Raw genomic sequence first — 13,893 nt, forward strand, 5'->3', positions numbered from 1 at the left:
ACCTCCTGTTAGCCTGCTTTGCGTGTACTGTGTGGGGACCATACTTGTTCCTTACCGTCTTAGCTCCACTCCTTGGATGGTATTTTGCAGTGACCTTCTTCCCCTTGTTTTTTCTCCTTCACATATTGAAGGCCTGCCTTCCCTTCAAAATGCGATCAAATGCCACCTCCTCTAAGACATCCTGACTCTCCAGTTATAATTAACTTCTGAATTCCCATAACACCCTTGCTATGGGAAGTTACTACACTTGTTGTCTTCCTTATATTGGATTCATCTTTGTATATATTCGATTTCCCCTACTGAAGACGCCTTGAGGGCGTTTTAGTTCCTTAGGGACTCTCAGCCACCTTGATGTTATTACCTTCAACTCCTCGGTGTCCTTGGTAAGCATTTTGTGACACATGTCGAATGAATATGTGGATGAAAACATAGCATCGAAAAGGTAGGTTGTAAGCAAATGGTAAAGAATCTTGAATGCCAAAGTAAGGGATTTGGCCATGGGCACTTTGGGGTTATGAGCAGAGTTTAAATATGCTGTAAATGATAATTTAAGAATAAAATGATGAAGCTTTACCTGGTGACTTAGACCGAGGAGAGACTTGTGGCAGATCACCCAGGAGGTTATTATAGTCGGAGGTCAGTAATGAAAGCCTGATAGAAATAAAATTGAAGAGACAGATTCAAGAAAGACTCTGAAGAAAAAACTGACAAGATCTAGCAGCTGGGCTTGGCTCTGCGGAGCCAGATACATAAATGAGTATATAAATGTCCCTTAAGGTTTTGAACCTGGGTGGCTTGCAAGATAAAATTATAATCTCCTCAAGGGTAGGGACTTATATATAATTCCCCCATGCAGCTAGCAGTTGCTAGTGAAAAGTGAATTTCAGTTTATAGCAAAAAATCTTACTATGAATCAGTATTTGACTGTGACTGTCCAAACCTGAAACCTGATACTTTGAATGTAATCATTTATTTAGCCAACAGATTATTTATGGGACATACACCATGGTTTTATTTTTGTTTTTGTTTTTTGGCGGTACGCGGGCCTCTCACTGTTGGGGCCTCTCCTGTTGTGGAGCACAGGCTCCGGACGTGCAGGCTCAGCAGCCATGGCTCAGGGGCCCAGCCGCTCCGCGGCATGTGGGATCTTCCCAGACCGGGGCATGAACCCATGTCCCCTGCATCGGCAGGCGGACTCTCAACCACTGCGCCACCAGGGAAGCCCACACCATGTTTTTTAAACCTGACCTGTGCATGAAAATTTCCATGGAGATTTAAAAAAAATCCTTTCCAAAGAAATAAAGAAAAATTTTAAATCCTGGGTTTTGTTTCAGTATAAAAAAAGAACTATCTGAGGGAATTCCCTGGCAGTCCAGTGGTTAGGACTCTGCGCTTCCACTGCAACGGGCACGGGTTCAATCCCTGGCTGGGGAACTAAGATCCTGCAATCTGAGCAGTGCGGCCAAAAAAAAAAAATAGTATCTGAAAGTCCACCTAGAGATAGAAAGGAAGGTTTCAGGAATAGCATTCCCTCGGCCTGCAGTGAGCACACACAGAGAGCCCACTGGTGGAAATGCAGGAGGCCTCTGTGTGCCCTTTCTACCCTAGAATCTGTGACCAAGACTGCAATGCAAATAGAGAAGCAAGAGAATGGCTGGTTTGGGAGAAGAAGAAAAGTTAGGTTTAGATTCCAAGATATAAGCATCTAGAGATTCAGCATAGCTAAGTGGTTAAGAGCGTGGCTATGGAGCCAGACCCCTTGGGCTGCATTCCTGGCTCTGCCACTTCGAAGCTATGCGATGTTGGACAAGTTGCATGACTTCTCCATCTACAAGTGGGGATGATGATAGACCTACCTGGGAGGGTTGTTAAAGGTTCAGTGAGGTAATACATGGAAAGGTGTTCAGGGCCTCAGTGTGCCAAGGCCCTCTGGGGCGCCACAGCAGACTCACAGTGGCACCACTAGATTTTTTCAACATTAGAATTTCAGAAAAAACAGTCATACTTGCCATCTGTCAGGTACCTCATGAACTACTAGCGCAAAGTAATTCACAGTTTCAACGTCTTTTTATGTTCCATTCCTTTCAGTGATTGCTGTGATAAAAAGCACGTACCACGTGAAGACCCACACAGGAACCATGAACCAACAAAGTTTGGGAACCTTGGCTTTGCACAGTGTTCGGCACATTAGCTAAATAACATTCAATACACGTTAGTTGTTACAGTCATCATCTCAGTAGACTTTCCAGGGAGCAGTGGAAATGCAAGACCTAGAGTTCAGTGGACCACCTGAAACCAGGGTTGGAAGAGGGGCCGTGGTGCTGGAGGAGACACTGAGAGGGCTTAGCATCGCAGAGGGATGAAGACAGTTTCAAGAACAGATTGGTCTCATGCTTGAGAAGGAGTTCAGGTGTAGTGGGGAGAATGGAATACAGGCTGGCAGAGTTCACACGAGAGTGAGAAGCGAAGGCAGCAGTGGGGGACTCTTCCTGGAGAATTTTGACTGATACAAAGAAGGGAGATTGGACTATCTCCCCTGTGAATGGTGACACTTTCAGTGTGGAGTTTCATTTAGGGAGTGCTTTTTTAGCTTTTCTGTTTGCCTGTTTGTTTCTTTGTTGTTGAATCCTGCTTTCCAGGAGGAGAGAGAAATCATATGGTGATACCTTGATGATTGTTTCCGCTTTAAGACCATCCCGTTGGAGTGGGGATCTTTTGGTTTATGTTGGAGGAGCAGGATATGGTAACATTTCAGAAATACCTTACTTTGGGTTTTACTAAATCAGTAAAAGCCCATTCACTCCCACTCAAACTAAAATCTGTGACGTTGCCACTTCAGAGGAATGCCTTCACTTACCTGTATGTTTCCAGAATGTTCTCATTTCCTCTAAGCAAATGAAGCCTGGCCCAGTGGCCTAGTGCCTGGCACACTCAGACATTGCTGTCGATCTACTAATAAACTAAATTCTGAGAGATAGGGCTTCCCTGGTGGTGCAGTGGTTGAGAGTCTGCCTGCTAGTGCAGGGGACACGGGTTCAAGCCCTGGTCTGGGACGATCCCACATGCCGCGGAGCAGCTGGCCCCGTGAGCCACAACTGTTGAGCCTGCGCGTCTGGAGCCTGTGCTCCTCAACAAGAGAGGCTGCGATAGTGAGAGGCCCGCGCACCGCGATGAAGAGTGGACCCCGCTCGCTGCAACTAGAGAAAGCCCTCGCACAGAAACAAAGACCCAACGCAGCCAAAATAAATAAATTTTAAAAGAAAAAGTTAAATTCTGAGAGATAACTAGACTTGTCATGGTGTTACATAAATTCTCCCTCTGTTAAGACTGACGCTGAATAACAGTAGCGATAAGTGGTACAAATCAGGAGGTACCATCTCTGAAAGCCTGCTATGTGCCAGGCTCTCTGAGGCATTTTTGCACACATAGGGGTCTTGACTGACAGGTATTGTTAGCCCCCTTTCACAGAGGAGGAAACTGAGAAGAAAAGACATGGAGCCAGAAATTTAATGGAGGTTCTTTAACCCCAAGGCTGTACTCTTTCCACTGTAGCACATGCCTTTCTAAAACTTAAGAGACGGTTACCCGGTGCCACAACCAGTCTTTGACAAAGCTAAAAGTAGGTTCTAGGGTAAGGGAGACTGACATGGTGCACTGGTGTCTGAGATTTGTCCTATGGAAGCACACAGATGTTGAAATGAAGGGGCGGAAAGCTTGGACTCGAGTTCAACAGACTTGGTTCTTGTTCTTGTTGCTACTTACTAGCCTTGTTCTCTTGAGATTGCTTCCTCGCTTCTCTGCTCACTTGTGAAATGGGGTTATTTAGATTAAATTAGGTGTACATGTAGCACGCTTGGCACACACAGGGCAGGGCTCAGTCAGTAGCTGCTGTTAACAACGACTGTTGCTTTCATCCCACGTTCTTCGGAAATATAAAATATACTTGAAAACATCTTTTTAAAAGTTTTTTTTCAACCACTCATTTCACATATTCGACTAAGCAAAAGGGCTCTTGTTTATGTTTTCTTTTGCTTTTTAATATTAACATCCACCTTTTAGGAAGCAAACTCTGTAGCTGTCACCTATTTGGAAAGCAGTTAAGAACCAGAAAGAAAACAGGGTCTCTAAGGACCAAAAGCAGATGTTATAGAGCAAGTTTCCTACAGCTCCTTGGAGCACGTCGTGGGCACTGGGGAAAGGAACATCAGCTGGAGGGGAGTCGGGACCACTCTGACCCCGTTGTTTTCTTCATAGAACTTCACCTACGAGGGTGTTGTGAAAAGCAGACGAGGTAACACAAATGAATGTGCGTACTGGCCTTTTCACACACAATTCTGAGACTTTGTTATGTATTCAGTACATATTTATTCTGCACTTACATTGTGCCAGGCACTGAATCAGGTACAGTGTTAGCTCTCAAAGAGCTCCGTGTGTAGTAAGGGGTTGGAAAGCATTCAGAGTGTTGAACCTCAGCAGAGGTGGGTGCAGAGTGCCAGGGAAAGCCTGTGGGTGTCCAAGAAGCTTTCAGGGGGAGGCAGCCCTGAACTGAAACTTAAGGCCAAATAGGTATTCCAGTCAGGGAGTGGAAATGCATGTGAAGGCCCAAGAGGGCATAGGGTGTTCAGAGAACCACAGGAGGTCCAACCAGCAGGTTAAAAGTGACCATGTGGAAGGCAGGAAGCGGGCTTTAGTAAATTAAAATAATAATAAGAGCTATACTTACTGAGTTGTTCATATGTTCTAAGCACTGCACTACGTTTTTTATCTATGGTGTATTGGTGAATTTTCACAGGAGCCCAATGAGATGTAGGTATTATCCTGTCCATTTCACAGAAATAAGCTCAAAGTGAAATAACCTGCCCCAGGATGCACACCTGTTTAGTGGCAGCACGGGAATTTGAACCCAGATTTTTCTGATTACAGGACCCAGAAAGAATGTTTAAATTATATTCAGTGGTGTATTATAAGAGAGAGCAGAAATAGATTCCCATTCAGAATGGTTAAAATAAAAGCTTTGGTGTGAAAACTTTACTGCTCTGTCACCCTTTCCTTTAGCCAGATCGCATTTAGGGATCTGAGTCAAGTTAGTTCAGAAGAGCATCAGATGGTGGCCCTGCGACTCCCTGGGTAAATGACTCTGGATCTGTTTCTCATCTTTAAAATGGCAGGAATGATGGAACTTACCTCGTAGGGTTGCTGGGTCGGTTAAATGAGTTTCTATAGGTAAAGCCTTGGTAACAGTGTCTCCTACACAGTATTAACATCAATGAAGAGATTGGGTTCCTGTCATCAGCAGAAGAAAGCCAAGTTTTATTTTGAAGATTCATAAATGATGTTTTGCCTTAATTCCCAGATGTTTTATCCTTTAAAATAGGTTTTTAAACTAAAATAGGTTCTTAAATCTAAGCTATAGGTTCATAGATGGGCTTGAAGAGGGATTTCTATCCGTTTCTCAAAGAGTTCTATGATCTCGAAGAATTCAGCGTGACTGCTTTAAACAGGGCATTAAGAAGTTGCTCTTAGGGCTTCCCTGGTGGCGCAGTGGTTGAGAGTCCGCCTGCCGATGCAGGGGACACGGGTTCGTGCCCCGGTCCGGGAAGATCCCACATGCCACGGAGCGGCTGAGCCCGTGAGCCATCGCCGCTGAGCCTGCGCGTCCGGAGCCTGTGCTCCGCAACGGGAGAGGCCACAACAGTGAGAGGCCCGCATACCGCAAAAAAAAAAAAAAAAAAAAGAGTTGCTCTTAGAAGGTCTTGATATTGTGACACGTATCCTCAAACATTTAAAAAGAAGTTCTGGCTGTAAAAATTACAACTTTGTGAGTCACACTTAAGTGGATTTGTTGATAGTCATTTGCTGCTAGTAATAAAGTATCCAAGTTTTTAAAATATTAACATTTTGTTAAAGGAGAGCCCATGTTATTCCAGATGTAACTACTGTGATTCACTTGCCACACTGTTTTCTTGCACTAGAAAGTCTAGGGTGCAGTTACTAGCCTTGCATTTAGAGTCACTTGGAAATATTTTGATGTCTCGAGATCATCCATTATTTGTGTTATTTCTAACTATTAATGTAGAAAAATGTCTGTTCCCTGGAAAAAATTTAACCCTTAAGTTCGAATTCCAACTTTGGATCCACAGGCCTAAATTGCATCTTAGAGCACAATGGTTAGGTTCTAAGGTCAGCACATAAGGTGAAAATTGTCAGTTTCCCTTGAAAATCCCTTAGGAAGGCTCCACGATGAAGGCCAGCAGTTGCTCAGTCCAACAGAATGTCAGCCCAGTGCACCTGGATTTTACTCTCTTCACCAGGTGAAGTCATTGGTACATGTTAAAGAGCCATAATTTTATTTATTTTTTTTTCATAATTTTATTTTTTAAACTATGTCAGCTCCAAACATCAGAATTACACTTGGGTAGCAAGTTACACACACTGAGGGAGACATACAGGAACTGCCTGGGGAAAGCAGATCTCATGCTGTCACACACACTCCAAGGAATGGGTTCTTAGAGCAGAATCACACAGACTAATCAATCCATATCTCCCTCTCTCTGTCTCTCTCTCATAGCCAAACAGAACTTATATGAACTCATGCCTTTCTTTGTAATGCAACCTCATTTTATCTTGGGCCCAGTAAAGGGGGATTTGAAAGGATTAGATCACTTAGAGCATTTGGGGATGTGAGGCTGCTACTAAATTAATAAAGGCGATGCAGCACCCAGAGCTCACTTGTGTGGCATCTGAACATGACTAACTTCACCAGAAGAATGCTAAAAATAGGACCTTTACTACTGAAACGAAAGTTTAAAGTAAAGGCCTTGCTGCTATTTTCTTTGTCTGATTTAGGTCAGAAGATTTCACTCTATCCTCCCTCACCAGAATTTCTATTTTTAAAAAATCTTGTATTAGCTTTTTGGATGCTACAACTTCTATTTTGAAAAATACAGAGGGAATAGAAAGGAACTTTCCTATTGTGGCATAACAAATTACCACAAATCTAGCAGTTCAAAACAATATCCATCTATTAGCTCACAATTCTGTAGATCAGAAGTCCAGACAGGGCTCCACTGGGTTCTCTGCTCCATCTCTCACAGGACTGAATCCAGGTGTTGGCTAGAACTGGGTTCTTAGCTGAGGCTAGAGGTCCTCTTCCAGGTTGTTGACAGCATTCAGGCCCTTGCAGTTGTAAAACTCATGGCAACTTGTTGTCTTCAGGTTCAAGGCCAACAACAGGAGAGTGTCTCCTGTTGGGTCTCACCTCTTTTAAGGTCAGGCCCACTGGATAAGGTCAGGCCCACTCAGGATAACCTCCCTTTGGATTCACTCAGATTCAGCTCACTTAGGGACCTTAATTACATCTGCAAATTCCCTTCTGCCATATAACATAACATGATCACGGGAGTGATGCCCCATCATATTCACCAGTTCTGCCCACAGTCAAGGGGAGGGCATTTTACGGGGTGTGTCCACCAGGAGGCCGAAATCCTGGGCGCCATCTTGGAATTCTGCCTACCACAGAAATAACATGACTGAGTACCTACTGAAGTGCCAAACGCTGATTAATTCCCACCTCTGGGAATGGTATTAACCAAGTTTTACTGACAGGGAAACTAAAGCTCAGGGAAATGAAGCAGTTTGTGTAACTAGTAAATAGTATGGTCAGGATTCTAACCTAGCTCTGTCAGCCTCCAAAGCCCAGGCTCTTTCCATTTTTTCACATTATCTCTGATAAATCCTGTCACTTCTCCCTCCCTTTCAATTTATCTGCCTTTCTCCAACCCCACTGTCTTGGCTGTAGGCCTTCATCATCCCTCTCGGGCACTCCTGCAGCAGACCCCCGACCCCCATCGGGCTTCTTGCCTCCGCTGTTGCTCTGCTCCAGTCCATTCTCCATGGTCCTAACGTGCAACCTGACCATGTGACTTCCTGCTTAAAATACTTGCATCACTTCTTTCCAATGGAGTCCATACTCTTTAATACAGGTTACAAGGCATCCGTCTCTAAGCACTCCCTGCTTCTCTGAGATCATCTCCTACTTCTCTCTCTGATGAGTGTTACCATTCTAAGAGCCTAGAACACCCGTAACCACTCTTCACCTGGCTAATTCCACCCAGCTTTCCAATGTACGTTTAACGTCACTTCCTCCAGAGGCTTTCTTCGATTGCCTAATTTGTGAGGTGCTCCTAATACATGTTCCTGTACCACCCAGTAGTTTCCCTATAATATTGTCGCATTTTATTATGACATATTTATTTGTCTTTTCTGTTAGGTTATGTGTCTGGTTCTTGGCTGTATTCCCAATGTCTGGCACATAGTGGATGCTCAGTAAATATTTATTAAGAAATGAATGGCAGACTAGTTTGGTGGGTTACTTCTTTTCTCTTTCCTTTGCAGTCTCCTTCTTTTTAGTCTCTGTTTTTCTTTCTTTGCCATTGAAATACTTTTAATATCACATGTCAGGGGACTTCCCTGGTGGTCCAGTGGCTAAGACTCCGCATTCCCAATGCAGGGGGTCCGGGTTTGATCCCTGGTCAGGGATCTAGATCCCCACATGCCGCAGCTAAAGATCCTGCATGCCACCACTAAAAGATCCCGCATGCTGCAACGAAGATCCCGCACATGGCAGTGAAGATCCCGCGTGCTGCAACTAAGACCCGACACAGCCAAATAAGTAAATAAATAAATAACAAATTTTTAAAAAAAATATCACATGTCAGAGAGCAATCCACTTCTCATGTGTTTTATTCAGGATCAGATAATTAGTATAAGGTGAAGCTAAAATGGTGAGAAAAAATGGTGGGCCTTTAAACTTTACATTTCATGTTTTCCACTATTTTATGCTGCTTGACTGCCTTAGAATAAGATCTGGGCTCCAAAAGCTCATCCTCTTAACTACTCACTGTACCCAGTACAGATACTCAATGAATGCCGGTATATTTTCTACATAATTGAATAAAGTCCTTTATAAGAGTTATGAGAGGAACCCCTTTCTTCACTATGTGGATTTGGATCTAACATATTGGGTAAGAGTTGTGATTAATTTTGTAAAGGTAGTTTCAATTTTATGTTATAGCTGTAGAATAGCCTTGTGGAATAGAGAGCATTGACTTTTCATAGTCATATCATGTTTGAGAAAACATTGTTAAAACTCCTTGCAAGTTTTATTTTATGGCCAAATGTCAGGCCTATGAATAAGCTGTTTTTAAAAGATTAGTCTAAAATTTTTGAAGCTAAATTTATAACAAACATGGCATAATTTTCGTAGCCAAAGAAGTGCTATCTCATTCAAAGCAGTTTACTTTGGAAGACGTTTCAGGGTTGTTTCCATTCTTCAAAAATGGTTTCAGAATTCCTTTTGGAATTAAAGTCTGAGACATCACACAGCTTTTTTACTGTCATAAGTTTTGGCTAGTCTTTGGCCTTTGAGGATAGTTGTTTTATGAAAACAACATTAAGAACTAAGGTGAGGGCTTCCTTGGTGATGCAGTGGTTAAGAATCCGCCTGCCAGTTCAGGGGACACGGGTTCAAGCCCTGTTCCAAGAAGATCCCACATGCCGTGGAGCAGCTAAGCCCGTGCGCCACAACTACTGAGCCTGCGCGCTAGAGCCCGCGAGCCACAACTACTGAGCCCACGTGCCACAACTACTGAAGCCTGCACACCTTGAGCCCGTGCTCTGCAGCAAGAGAAGCCACCGCAGTGAGAAGCCCGTGCACCGCAATGAAGAGTAGCCCCCACTCACCACAACTAGAGAAAGCCCGTGCGCAGCAACGAAGACCCAATGCAGCCAAAAATAAATAAATAATTTTTTTTAAAAAAAGAACTAAGGTGAATAAAGTGTGTGATCAGGCTTCATTTAAAAACAAGGTGCAACTCTGAAGTCACGAGACAGGACTGTGTTGTTTGTTGGTTTGTTTTGGTTGTAAAATCAGATTCTTGAGGCAAACAGAAGTTTCCAGTAGCTTTTAAAGCACCAACCAACCGTTCATGTCATTATAAGTACAGGACCAGAAAGGACTATCTTGGGAGGCGATGGAGGACTGATCATCATGTTTTGATACTTACAGATGAGGTTGTAAGGAAAGCCAGACTGAAGACATCTCAGTTTATTAGATAATGGTTACAAAGGGATAATCTTTTCTTTTGAAAAGTAATTTTTTCTGTTACAACATATTTTTTTTCTTTGGCCCATAATGCATAGCCCTGGAGGTCAGGCTAGGCTATAGCCATTCTCGTGTTATAACTGGCATAGCTGCAGGACCCAGGGAAGTCACTATTTTTCTAAGTTTCCTTTCTCATCCTCAAAATGAGAGATTTGAACAGGTGCTATCTAACGCACCTTTTCAGGTAGGAAAACTCTTTTCTCCTGAGTCTATGGATAATTGTAAAATGGGATGCATAGTAATATATAGTATCTTTTGTTTTATATATCCCTCATTGAACTGGTTTTAAAAGCTCATTTTGTTTTTGTTTCTCAAAAATCATGCATTGCTTTTGGAATTGTCATAAGTGAAGAATAAACATATTTCAGGTAGTACAAAGCAGTTTGTTGAAGTGAAAGAGGTTCATCTTACGTTAAGTACCAAAGAATTGTCTTCAGTTATTTGCTTCTCACCTTGGACCACAAGAATGTGAATAATAAAATAACGATAAACTACAAGTGACAGTCAAAGCAGGATCAGGAAAATTTTAAGATTAGAAATCAAAACCAGAGGAACAATATGAACAAAATTTAGCTCTTGATTTTCTGGCCCCAAAGCAAAGGGAAATTATGTGGTTCTTATTTTCAAAGAAGATGAAAACTAGACACCTAAGGAGAGGTAAAGATTTTCTTGGCACTTAATTCTAACCGAAATATGTAACATTTGTAGAAAGGATGAAGAGCGTTACAAATAATTATCAAGTAGCTGCAACAACCTGAAAAATCTAAAATTAGCATGTGGTTTTTACCTTCTAAAGTAAAACTGATACTCATCTCTGAGTCATAAGTAACATGGATTAAAAATTAATTATCGTGTTTAGGAAAGCTGGTTAGTAATTTAGCACTCTTGATGAAAAAGTGCAGGTATCTTTTTTGTTTTGTTCCCATAGATGCAAGATCGCTCAACCTGTGTTCTAATTAAGTCTTACCCTGTTCTATTTTTATGTGGTACTAGCCAAAAAAGAAGAACATGTCGGCCTACCAGGTGTTCTGTAAGGAGTATCGTGTAACCATTGTGGCTGACCATCCAGGCATAGGTAAGAATATTTCTCATCTTTAGTGCTTTTACTTTCCATCTGTGTCCCTGAAGCAGTGCAGTTAATCCAGTCAGCAGGCAAACTTATTCCCATAGTATGAAAAGAACACAAGTCTCATTTCTTTCCTCAGTTGTGCAAGTCACTGTAGATTTTGTCTTAGTTCACCCCGTCCATAAAGCACAGTACATAAATACGCAGTTGTTTCTTTCCAAGGTTCTACAGTTGACCTTTTCCTTAAACTGCCCTCAGTATAGAGTCGGAGTGAGATGACATATTACATTGTTCATATTTGTCTCTATATGGAAGTTAGTGAGGTGAGAAGCACACTACACCTCAGGCCTGAGACAAGTCACGTACCCTCTGCACATCTCATTTGTCCAATGTGTGAACTAGCTTCCCAACCTGCTCACCAGGGTTGTTGTGAGGCACACTGAAGCACTGTGAAAGACACAGATGTGCTTTATAAAGCACGACCTCGCTCTACATGTGGAAGCACAGCATTACACGTCTGGAAGATCGCTTCCGAGCTGCTCTAAGGAAATTCTTCTTTGTCTCTGAGCTCTCAGAAATTCGGTAAAACTCTAACATCTCTTAATCAGTCAAATTCTCCATAACATATTTTCTCTAACTTAAGTAGATAAGCCCTGTTCCATGGAATCAAATTAAAAGACACCAGAAAGATGCTTAAGGAATAAGTCCTTAGAGAGTAGACATGTGAGAATTTGAGCCTGTCTCACGGCCACCAAAACAGCCCCTTCCTTCCAGAAAAGAATCAAGGAAAGTGATGGGGTTTGGTTTGGTTTTCTGAAAGACTCTTGTGCTATTTAAATCTGATCTTCAAGACCCTTTTCCTAGTTTTTGCTCCTATCAGTCGTCTGTTTTGTTTATGGTTAAACCTTTACTGTTTTGGGTTGTTTATGTTATTTTTTTTTTTTTACTCTTTTATGCTAGATTTTGGGGAACTGAGCAAAAAACTGGCTGAGGTGTGGAAGCAGTTGCCAGAGAAGGACAAACTGGTGAGTACAGTTTACTATGGACACATTTTTCATTGCTTTATGCCTTCCAAAATGTGTGATCCTCCGACACACCGTCCCAAACAACACTGAACACAGAAAAAAAAATTACAAATCGGTGGAAAATGGTTTAGCAGAGGGCAATAAAGTAGTTGGTGCCAGTTCACTCTACATGAGGATTTAGCTGCAGGGAGGCTGTCTTCTAACCTCATCTAATTTTTTCCCAACAACCTGACATTTGAGCCAAAAGATGACGTAACTTGGGCAATGAGTCGTGTTAAAAGAGAATCTAAAGTCAGAGGCCTTGACCACAAACACCTACTAGTCAGCTGTGGTCTGAGAACTGAGGAAAGTGGTCCACCTGATAGTCACAGCAAATAATAAAAACATGGGACAGTGTTTACTAGGTAAGTAGGTTCCAGGTCATCATCCTCATCAACCATTACGAAATAATAAACCTTCCTGTCACAAAGCTAATAAGACAATGATAAATAGTCATATTCGAATCACAGTCACTTTCCAATTAGATGATATGAAGGTAGTCTAGGCATTAGAATTACCATCTTGCTTTTTTAAGGTACAGCTTGTCTGGGTGAAAACAACATATATTTTTCACCCAGGTCAATTATCTTTAGTTTCTGTTTTCCATGTCATTGTTATCCTAGTATTGGTGTTTCCAACCGGCAGGTTAGAAGAAATATTTAAACCACATGGACATTAGGATGAGCCAGATGTTTCCTCTGTGATTTTACATTTCAACCTTAGAGTGATCGCAGAATCAATGCTGCAGTGTGACCATTAGCACTGGGGGGTATTCGTGGTCCTCTCCTAAGATACTACTGTCACCGCTATCTGAAGCCTGTTCACTGACCCTCCAGCTTAAAAGTTAACATTAACCCTCTGTCTGCTCCCCTCCACTGTTCCCTTTCTTTTCTTCATTCTCCTCTTCCATGACTGCTTTCCCTTTTACTTTTTTGCCCTTTTAAATTTGTTTGCCCTGATCTGATTGCAGATTTGGAAACAAAAAGCTCAGTATCTGCAGCACAAACAGAACAAAGCAGAAGCTACAACTGTGAAAAGAAAAGCATCCAGCTCAGAAGGTTCCATGAAAGTGAAAGGTAGTGACCACACCCCTCTCCTCTTTTCATTCTTTTCCCTAGAGCACTGTGAATTTTGCTTCCTCACTAAGAAATGGGGAGAAGAGCCTATATTAGAAGCAGATCTTGATATCCAGATATTATTACTAAATATTAAGGGTTGCCAAAAAAATTTAGAAAATGTTGTGGGTTTTTTTGCGGTACGTGGGCCTCTCACTGTTGTGGCCTCTCCCGCTGCGGAGCACAGGCTCCGGGCACGCAGGCTCAGCGGCCATGGCTCACGGGCCCAGCCGCTCCGCGGCATGCGAGATCTTCCCGGACCGGGGCACGAACCCGTGTACCCTGCATCGGCAGGCGGACTCTCAACCACTGTGCCACCAGGGAAGCCCTAGAAAATGTTAAGTCAGAAGTCAGCAAGCTTTCCTGTAAAGGGCCAGAGAGTAAATATTTTATTTTTTTATTATTATTTAATTTTTTTTTTATTTATTTATTCGGTTGCACTGGGTCTTAGTTGCAGCTCTTGGGCTCATTAGTTGCGGCATGCGA

At 42.5% G+C, this 13,893-nt stretch overlaps 1 protein-coding gene across 4 annotated transcripts in view; it reads left to right on the forward strand.

Annotated features, from left to right (window-relative positions):
* Positions 1-13,893, forward strand: part of HMGXB4 (HMG-box containing 4) — a 31,599-nt gene that overhangs the window by 10,306 nt on the left and 7,400 nt on the right. For all 4 annotated transcript variants that reach the window (XM_029206413.1, XM_029206411.1, XM_029206412.1 and 1 more), the window contains 3 exons: positions 11,156-11,237; positions 12,189-12,253; positions 13,263-13,368. In XM_029206413.1, coding sequence (XP_029062246.1) covers positions 11,156-11,237; positions 12,189-12,253; positions 13,263-13,368 — 253 coding nt within the window. The remainder of the gene's footprint in view (positions 1-11,155; positions 11,238-12,188; positions 12,254-13,262; positions 13,369-13,893) is intronic.

The sequence above is a fragment of the Monodon monoceros genome, unplaced genomic scaffold (assembly GCF_005190385.1).
Source record: "Monodon monoceros isolate NGI ecotype Baffin Bay Population unplaced genomic scaffold, NGI_Narwhal_1 Super_Scaffold_6, whole genome shotgun sequence".
NCBI classification, from domain to species: Eukaryota; Metazoa; Chordata; class Mammalia; order Artiodactyla; family Monodontidae; genus Monodon; species Monodon monoceros.